At 34.9% G+C, this 9,911-nt stretch overlaps 2 protein-coding genes and 1 non-coding gene across 3 annotated transcripts in view; 2 read left to right on the top strand and 1 right to left on the bottom strand.

Moving 5' to 3' along the window:
* Positions 1 to 9,911, top strand: part of LOC132053325 (large ribosomal subunit protein uL5z-like) — a 102,730-nt gene that overhangs the window by 90,349 nt on the left and 2,470 nt on the right. The gene's annotated exons all lie outside the window — the stretch shown is intronic.
* Positions 3,979 to 4,050, top strand: TRNAE-UUC (transfer RNA glutamic acid (anticodon UUC)). Its single transcript has one exon. It is a non-coding gene; the product is annotated as a tRNA-Glu (tRNA).
* LOC132053320 (pentatricopeptide repeat-containing protein At3g16610) lies at positions 6,654 to 9,198 on the bottom strand. The gene has a single exon (XM_059445289.1). It carries the CDS (start codon positions 9,087 to 9,089, stop codon positions 6,678 to 6,680), a length of 2,412 nt encoding a protein of 803 aa, XP_059301272.1. The 5' UTR covers positions 9,090 to 9,198; the 3' UTR covers positions 6,654 to 6,677.

The raw sequence follows: 9,911 nt of genomic DNA, 5'->3' as shown, positions 1-9,911 counted from the left end.
TTTTTCCCGATATTTTTTCATTTTATTTAAAAATCAGCGTTTGACCATAAAAATTTCAAACACAATTTGAAATTTGAAAACACCTGAAACTCTGTTTTTACTTTTTTTTCATTTCCAATACATTCAAACAACCAAATATTATTTGCAAAAAACTATAACCAAACACAAATTCATCTTCAACTCCGACTTCAAAAATCAAAATAATTTGATTTATATGGCCAAACGCCTACCAACTCATGTTCATTTCATTAATTTATCTAATACAATTATCTCCTACATCATATAATACTATTATTTTTTCTATCCCAATTTATATGAGACGGACTACCTTTGCTGCTCCTCCTTCAAGAGTTTTGCTCGATGTTGGTCAATGAAAAACTTCAATAAATATTTTGATTATTTGTATTGTAAATTGAGGTATGATGCATGAAATGAAATGAATAAGGCTCATGAGTGAAATGAAATGAAATACGGTATCATCATTGATTTGAAATGGATGGATAAAATAATTATTGGTTTAAAATGAAATAAGGTACCATAATTGTTCCCATCTACCATTTAATTTTCATTCGTAACTAATTTTGTTTTTCATGTACTTGTTCTGTTCAAATAACCAAGACAATATTGAAAAAGCAAAATTAACAGATTAATAAAATGCCCCATATCCAACTTTTATTCTTATTATTATTATTATTATTATTATTACTACTACTACTACTGTTATTATTATTATTATTTCTTAAACATTCTTTAAAATATAAAGTGGTCAGGGCCGCCAGCATTCCCAATAAACAGTTGCTTAAGTCTACTCCTTATGATTGATTGCTTGAAAAGGAGCTTTGCAAAAAGTATTTTGTATTTTTTTGACAAAAATTAAATAATATTATTTTCTTCAACCTTGATACTTTTATTTTGACAACATCTCATTAAAGAAATCGATTGTAAGTCATTCGATAATAGTAATAGACTATTAAATCACAGTTGTGGTCCTTAAAGTTTGTTATGAAAGTTGATTTGGTCAGTTACTTAGCATGATCTAAGAGCCCACTCCTAAAAGCAATAGATAAAAAATATCTATTCTGATAAATAGATAAATAAAGTATATGAAGACATGCACAGAATATAGTCAAACAATTGGTATGTAGTGTTTTATTTTACTTTCTTCTTTTGCTGGTGCCCAAATTTATTTGTTTTGATTCTTTAAGATGGTCTTCGTATTCGAATTATAGGTCTTAGCTTAGCAATTAAGAATAGCATGTACACGTATAATCATAGCATATTATTTTGGCTAATATACCACTAGGCAGTGTGCCTAGCGGCTAATTTTGTTAATAAAATCAAACTTGTCTCTTTCATCATGTAAAAAAGCATGAACTAGCAAGAATTGAAGAATCTAGCATCAATTTAGAAGCTTATAGAATGCTCTTAACTAATATTACAATTTGAAAATCGAATATACGTGAACAAATAAAAAATGGAAGCAAGAGAAAAAAAAAATGCTCGATCCAACTTATTTTCCAACTGGACGAATTGGAAAATTTCAACTCCATTTGGCGAACAAGCTTGCAAAATTATATCAGGCAGCGCAACATAAGATGAAGGGTGATCACCTGAATACTAAACCTAAATACCCTTAGCAAAATTCTTGGTTTCGCGACTTCAAAATTTGAAATTTGAAAAACACCTAAAACCCTGCTTTTACTTCTTTTTTTTATTTTTATTTTTTACTTTTTTTACTTTTAGTACATTCAAACAACCAAATATTATTTCCAAAAACTATAATCAAACACATTCATCTTCAACTCTAACTTTAAAATTCCAAATAAAGTGAAAATAATTTGATTTATACGGCCAAAAGCCTACCAACTCATGTGCATTTCATTAATTTATCTAATACAATTATCTCCTACATCATATAATATTATTTTTTCTATCCCAATTTATATGAGAGGACTACCTTCGCTGCTCCTTCTTCAAGAGTTTTGCTCGATGTTGGTTAATAAAAAATTTCAATCAGTATTTTGATTATTTGTATTGTAAATTGATGTATGATGCATGAAATGAATAAGGTCTCATGAATGAAATGAAATACGGTATCATCATTGATTTGAAATGGATGGATAAAATAATTATTGGTCTAAAAAAGGCCCCATGTCCAACTTTTATTTTTATTATTACTATTCTTATTATTACTATTATTATTATTATTATTATTATTATTATTATTTCTTAAACATTCTTTAAAATATAAAGGGGTCAGGGCCGTCAGCATTCCCAATAAACAGTTGCTTAAATCTACTCCTTATGATTGATTGCTTTGGAAAGGAGCTTTGCAAAAAGTGCTTTGTATTTTTTTGACAAAAATTAAATAATATTATTTTCTTCAACCTTGATACTGTTATTTTGATAACATCTCATTCAAGAAATCGATTGTAAGTCATTTGATAATAGTAATAGATTATTAAGTCACAGTTGTGGTCCTTAAAGTTTGTTATGAAAGTTGATTTGGTCAGTTACTTTGCATGATCTAATAGCCCACTCCTAAAAGCAATAGATAAAAAATATCTATTCTGATAAATAGATAAATAAAGTATATGAAGACATGCACAGAATATCGTCAAACAATTGGTAGGTATGTTTTATTTTACTTTCTTCTTTTTCTGGTGGCCAAATTTATTTGTTTTGATTCTTTAAGATGTTCTTCGAATTATTGGTCTTAGCTTAGCAATTAAGAGTAGCATGTACACATGTATAATCATAGCATATTATTTTGGCTAATATACCGCTAGGCAGTGTGCCTAGTGGCTAATTTTATTAATAAAATCAAGGGAAAAGGGTCAGATATCTTTAAAAAACTCTTCACTTTGAAAAAAGGTTAAAAATATCTTCGAACTTATTTTGGGTAAAAAATATCACTCTTGTCCTTAAAGTTTTCAAATATACTTGGTCTTGGAAATCATCCCCCAAAATAACCCGTAAATTATTTTTAAACCTGCTCCATTATTTAAACCCGATCCAACTTAAATAATAACCCGTAAGATCCCCTTATTCCCCCAATTCCCTCAAACTTCATACCTACGTATTGGAGGAATAAGGAGATCTTATAGGTTATTATTTAGTTGGATTGGGTTTAAATGATGGAGCTGGTTTAAAAAAGAATTTTGGGTTATTTGGAGGGATAATTTCCATCAAGACAGGGATATATTTAAAAGCTTTAAGATGAGAGGGGTATTTTTGACCCAAAATAAGTTCGAGAGATTTTTTAGTCTTTTTTCCAAAAGAGAGGGGTATTTTTGACCCTTTCCCTAAAATCAAACTAGTCTTTTTCATCATGTGAAAAAACATGAATTTGCAAGAATTGAAAAATCTAGCATCAATTTAGAAGCTTATAGAATGCTCTTAACTAATATTACAATTTGAAAATCAAGTATACGTGAACAAATAAAAAATGGAAGTAAGAGAAAAAAAAAAATGCTCGAACCAACTTATTTCCCAACTGGACAAATTGGAAAATTTCAACTCCAAGTGGCGAACAAGCTTGCGGAATTATATCAGGCAGCGCAACATAGGATGAAAGGTGATCACTTGACCTAAATACCCTTAGCGAAATTCTTGATTTTGCGACTGCAGCAGGTGTTTGGACAATATGTAGCTGAACTTGAAAAAAAAAAGAGTTTCTTAAATTTTCAAATATCATTTTTTTAATTTTAATTCAAAATACTTTTTCTTAAGAAAAATTCGATCAAATCATGTTCAAATGCCTCCTATTCATGTCATTATTACTCAACCTTGGGAAGTAAGACTTCACTTTATTTCTCACTTCCCTGTTTAAATGGAAATGTAGATTTCTTTCTCAAGCTTGTTGAAGAACCAAGACAAGACTTTTGCTCCTGTATAAATTATTTCTCACTTGACTTTTGGATTCGTTCTTGCAGCTGTGTTGATCTATAAATTATTTAGAATTTAGTATAAACAACTTCCGTTATCGTCCAGCGGTTAGGATATCTGGCTTTCACCCAGGAGACCCGGGTTCGATTCCCGGTAACGGAATTACTTTTTTTTTCTCCCCACATGTTCTCCTTTGTAGTAGTAGTTAGTAATCGCATAGTTTCTTTTTCTTTAATGTGTATCAATATATGTTGCTTCATTTCCTTTCTATCTTGCTATGTTGGTTCGAATTCTTTTTTTTCTTTAATGAGTATCAATATATGTTGCTTCATTTCCTTTCTATCTTGCTATGTTGGTTCGAATTCTTTTCTTTTCTTTCGAAAGTGCATGGGCCTTGGGGAACAACCTACTATCCCACAAAGGTAGGGTAAGGTCTACATATATCTCACCCAACTCAGACTCTACTTGTGAGATTACATTGAGTATGCTGTTGTTATGTTTTAAGTTTAAACATTAAAAAGCAAAAACCCCATAATAATTGGACTTGGTAAACTATCCCTTATATCTGAAAGTCTAAAATGCACTTCAATTTTTTCTATTGCTTCGCCATTTTCCAAAGGAGGATATCTTAACAACAATTTTGACAACTTGACACTCAATTCACAAACCATAAAAAAGGGAAGGTGGAATAACAAATCATTATTAGATTCCATGGGCCTTCGATAATCTGAGCAACAAAAAACAAAATCAATGCTCCCCCATAGCATTGAGCCAAGGTTGTAATGGGGTAAACTTGTTGCATCTTAATAGATTCCTTTTCTTTTGAATTATCACATTCGAGGCTGCACAACCGTGTAGCTAACGAAGCCATCAGTGCCCTTATATACATGGTGCACAAGCAATATTATGTCAATTACTGGATAAAAATGACTGAAGGTATCCGCGGGATTGCCACAAATAGTTGGAGAGTAACAACAAGAAGAAGGAGGCTCAAAGAACTTACATGTACTAACTACAAATTTCCTGAAAGAAGTACAACTTAGATGATGGTTTAAAAAGAGTCCATCTCCTTAACTTATTGTCTTAGTAGAAGCAATGATATTAATTTCTAGCAATCAGGGGTGGAGCTAGAATACGGGTTACGAGTTCAACCAAATTCAGTAGCTTTAGTCCAAATCCTATATTTATAAAGTATTAATATAGAACCCAGTAACTTAAAAGGACTAGAATCCCGAACCCATAATCTTCAAATCCCCGCTCCGCCTCTGCTAGAAATTCCTTTTAGTGTGGTAGATATCTAGTGTGGTGCAAGCTCTCTGTGCTAATATCACCAACTGTGCAAGTAGTCACAACTACTTCCAAGTCAAATGCTTCTTTCCGGTCTATTTTAAGTCCTAGGTATATGAACGATATAAGCTCTTCGCTATCACGCGGGGTCCGGAGAATGATGTCGGACCACAAGGGTCTATTCTACATAAATCCTAGTTTAACGAAGTATATAAGAACGATATAGAGCTCTTCGCTCAAAATCACAGCTTGAAGTGCATGCCTACATGATGTCAGAAGTCCGGCATTTGCCCAAGTTTCACCTGAACTGATTGTGCATAATATATCAAACACTGTGATCATTGATGCACACCAACCATGGTGTAGGTTCTAAGAAGCTCCAGTATGTTTCTGATAGACGGTAAATATCAGATTTGGAATTCTATTCCAACATTGAGATTATTTAAAACTTGACGCACTTGAATTAGTGGACAAGAGTGCGTTAAAAGGAAGAACTACTCCAATCTGGTACCTTATCAGCAAGGGAGGCAGCACCAAGTTGATCTTCCAGTCAAATATAGAATCTAGTGTTTAGCCTAAACAGTTTATTAGGTCAATCAGTTAAATAATTTGGAATGAGGTCACAGGCAACGTAATTAATTCAAATATTGACTAGATAATGTAAATGTAATGATAGTTACATTATGAAATAACTGAACAGATAAACAAGTTGAAATAATTGAAAACAGAAGAGATAAAGAGAATCTTATTGAGTTGCTTGATGTCTGCGGTGAAGAACACTTGATGAACAATGCAACTGACAGAATATGTTCAGAGTCGTGTGTAATCAGATGAATTCATATGGTTACAATAGTGGGAAGTGGGGAATCTATAGGGTAGGCCGGTGGTAACCACTTCCGCGATTCTCGCCCATTTCAACCGTTACATGGCTGAGATCGTAGGCATTAAATGAGATTAAATGAATTCCTGCATATCCCAGATTTGGCTGTTGTTTGAGTTATCCTCTGTCAGGCACTCTGAGATCGTCCCAGGCTTGTGTTGTTCAGTGCGAATGAAGTGGATGTGCGAGCTGATTCTTGGTTGGCTGAGCAAGCCTTCGATTCGACGACCGTTGGCTGACTTGGTGGTTGACGGTAGTCCTTTCTATGATTGCCATGTGTCTGGTCAGTCTCCAATTCCAGTATATTTTCACCAATACATCTAGCACCCACGATAATACTTTATCTAGAAGATAAGATTCTGTACAAACAATTGCGCAATGTTGTGTTCTCAGCACATAGCAGCAGACGCTGCATCCCAAAAGTCTTTTTCCCTGATCATCTTAGTACAATGTATAGTTTGTATACCCTCTTCATCTAAGAAATGGTATACTTCAAAATCTGCCAAGCAATGTACTCGTGAATTTAAGGATCCTCACAATGGTCTAACAGAACATGCAGTCAAGATGTCATCTATCCTTCCAACAACCTTGTTCAAGCAACAAAAACAGTTCCAATCCTTCTTCACCAGAAATCCCCACAGCTACATATTCCATCTCTGAAATGATGAAATCGACTTGCATCCCTTACTGTAATTTCTCTTTTCGCAATTAGAGTTATATACTTCAGCGTACTGTGGCAGTCGACACAAACTCGCAAATTCTTAGTAACGAGTATGGACTTGTTAGGGTCCAGATTTAGCAACGCAAACGCAACTGCAAGCTTCTCGCTGTGATAAAGTAGAATCTGTTCCTTCTCTTCTTCCTCAACATCTTGGTAGACAAAACTTGATTCCGCACTATACCCCAATTTTTTCATCTCCGTCCAAAGTTCCTTCAATTTCTCATTTATTTTATCAGACTGAGGGTGGGACTGATCTCCACCAACAAATGCATGGACAACACCGTTTATTTCGATCCAACTACAACCCGGGCTCTTCTTAAAGCCTGAATCCTTCTGCTTAACTCTAACATGAGCAGCATCATCCCATCTCCCAGCGGTCGTATACAAATTAGATAAAAGAACAAAATTACCTGGACTTTCAGGTCCTAGATGTTGGATCTTATTGGATACTTCTTCTGCTAGTACAATATGCTTATGGATTCTACAAGCAGCAAGTAAAGCACTCCAGATACGGACATCGGGTTTAAAAGGCATATTCTCGATGAAACCATAAGCCTCGTCCAAAAGACCGTTACGCCCCAAAAGATCCACCATGCACAAGTAATGATCCATCCTAGGGCTAATTTTGAATTCTTCACACATGCGGAAGAACCAATACTTCCCTTCAGCAACAAGAGCTGAATGGCTGCAAGCAAATAAGAGACCAATGAAAGTTATCTCATCTGGCATTTGACCTACAGTCTGCATGTCATAGAACAGTGAAATTGCTTCCCTTCCACAACCGTGAACTCCATATCCGGCAATCATCGCGTTCCACGAGACAACATCCCTTTTATTCATCTTATCAAAGATAATCCTAGCAACGTCGATCTTACCACATTTGGAGTACATGTCAATTAGAGCATTACAAATAGAAACATCCTCTGTAAATCCACGCACTATCGAGTAACCATGGGTGCAAACTCCGAGTTGTAGAGCAGCCAAATGTGAACAAGCCGGTAAAATTCCCATCACCGTTGCAGATTCTGGCTCAACCCCAGACAATTGCATCATTCGGAAAATCCGCAAAGATTCTTCCGCATACCCATTCTGGACACACCCTGCAATAATAGCACTAAAAGAAACAGAATCTTTTAAACTCATCTCCTCAAAGAAGTTAAGCGCATCGTCTATTCTCCCGCACTTTGCGTACATAGAAAGAAGGGTATTACTCACCATCAAGTCCAAATTAGACCCCGACTTAACAGTATAACCATGCATCTTACTACCTCTTCTCAAATCATTCAGCTTAGCACAAGCTCGAACGACAGTGGCAAGCATGACAGTAGAAGGAGACCCGATATCTTCTTCCATTCTCATTTGCTCAAAAAGTTCCAATCCTTCTAGTGTAGAATCACACGTTATATACGCTCCTATCATAGCACTCCGCGTTATCTCATTCTTAATACTCATGACTCTAAAAATCCTCTTCGCGTAGTTCAAGAAACCACATTTTGCATACACATCCAAAATTCCAGTATCAACAACTACATCATTCACAAACCCCCTTCTCATAGAATACCCGTGAACAGCCTTCCCTTCACGCAACTTATTAGCTTCCGCGATAGCAGGAAGAATAGCCACAATCGTAGACGAATTTGGACTTAGCCCGTTTTCTTGCATCTCCAAAACCAACCCCATCATCTCAAAATACAAACCATTCACCGAGCACCCTGAAATCATCGCGTTCCACGCAACAATATCTCTCTGACACATTCCATCAAAAACTCGTCGCGCCTCAACCAACAACCCACATTTCGCGTAAAAATCAACCAAAGCTGTACATATATAAACATCACCATCAAATCCCTTCCTTTTTACATGTTCATGAATCTTTACGCCGTTTTCGAAATCCTGCAAAGCAGAACAAGCTTTAATAACAAAAGGGTAAGTATAATTAGTAGGTCCCACACCTGACCCCACCATTTCATAGTACAAATCAATAGCTTTCTCAAAGGGTCCATTCCAAGCATAAGCTCTAATCATTTGGTTCCATAATATGGTTTTTTTATTTCTATCTGGTTCAGGAATTTTATCAAACACTTGGCGTGCAAGATCGAGTCTACTACACGATACGTAGAAACGAGTTAACTTGTCTAGTAAATTTGAGCGGTTTTCGTTATAGTGATTGTGTTTTAGTATGTGTTGATGGATTGATTTGCCTATTAATAATGATTTTGATTCTATACAGACATCAAGAATTGCAAGGTAATTGTAATAAGGTTGTTGGGTGAAATTCCAAGTGATGTTTATTATTCGCCTAGAATTTGCCATGACATAGTACAAGAAATAAAATAGCTTTGATCAAGCTTGAATATACTGTGTATTGAGAATTATGTAATATGGTGATGAGTGAAGGCGGGAAGCCTATTTTAACCTTTTTAAATTACATATTCTTATGTTCCATTTCACGGGACCCCTTTTTTTTTGGTATTTTTTTAATTTCTCATCCGTGTCGTATTTTTTTTGTTTCTCATCCGGAACGCCGTATATTTGGATTCGAATTCGCACTACGTAGGTACCGTTGGGGAAGGTCCATACTCAAGGGCTCGATCGGGAGATATTTGATTAAGGGAGGAGCAGCCCCATCCACTGCACCACATCCTTTGGTGCTAATTTTATGGTACATTACTTCCTCATTAATTCATTAAAGAAACAACTTTTTATATTAATTTTTCTTACTTTCTTTTTCTTATTTTTTTTTTAAATGACATGTATATTTTTATAGCCACAATATATCGTAACTCACATCTTTAAAACTATAAATTTCAAAGGTTTTCCTTTCAGCTTTCTGATACTATGTGTTCAAAAACTAACCCACACCCAGAGGCGGACCTACATGGATGGGGCGGGTCACTAAACCTGGTTAACTTCAAAAAAAAATCTATGTATATATGTGTATATACCTTGAAAAACAATCATTTATTTCATTAGTCGTCCTAAAATTCAAAAAGCTAGTTGGGGCATTTGTCGAATTTTGGTTAAAATGTGTAGGTAGCAAGTCTAGGGATCTCAATTGTGCAAAGTGGCGCTCACTGCCATCAGACTACACAATGAACTTTGTCAGGCAATGTCATTTAAGTCATATTCACTCGT

The sequence above is a fragment of the Lycium ferocissimum genome, chromosome 4 (assembly GCF_029784015.1).
Source record: "Lycium ferocissimum isolate CSIRO_LF1 chromosome 4, AGI_CSIRO_Lferr_CH_V1, whole genome shotgun sequence".
Classification (NCBI taxonomy): Eukaryota; Viridiplantae; Streptophyta; class Magnoliopsida; order Solanales; family Solanaceae; genus Lycium; species Lycium ferocissimum.
The sequence above is the reverse complement of the archived record's forward strand: the minus strand, read 5'-3'. Positions and strand labels throughout refer to the sequence as shown.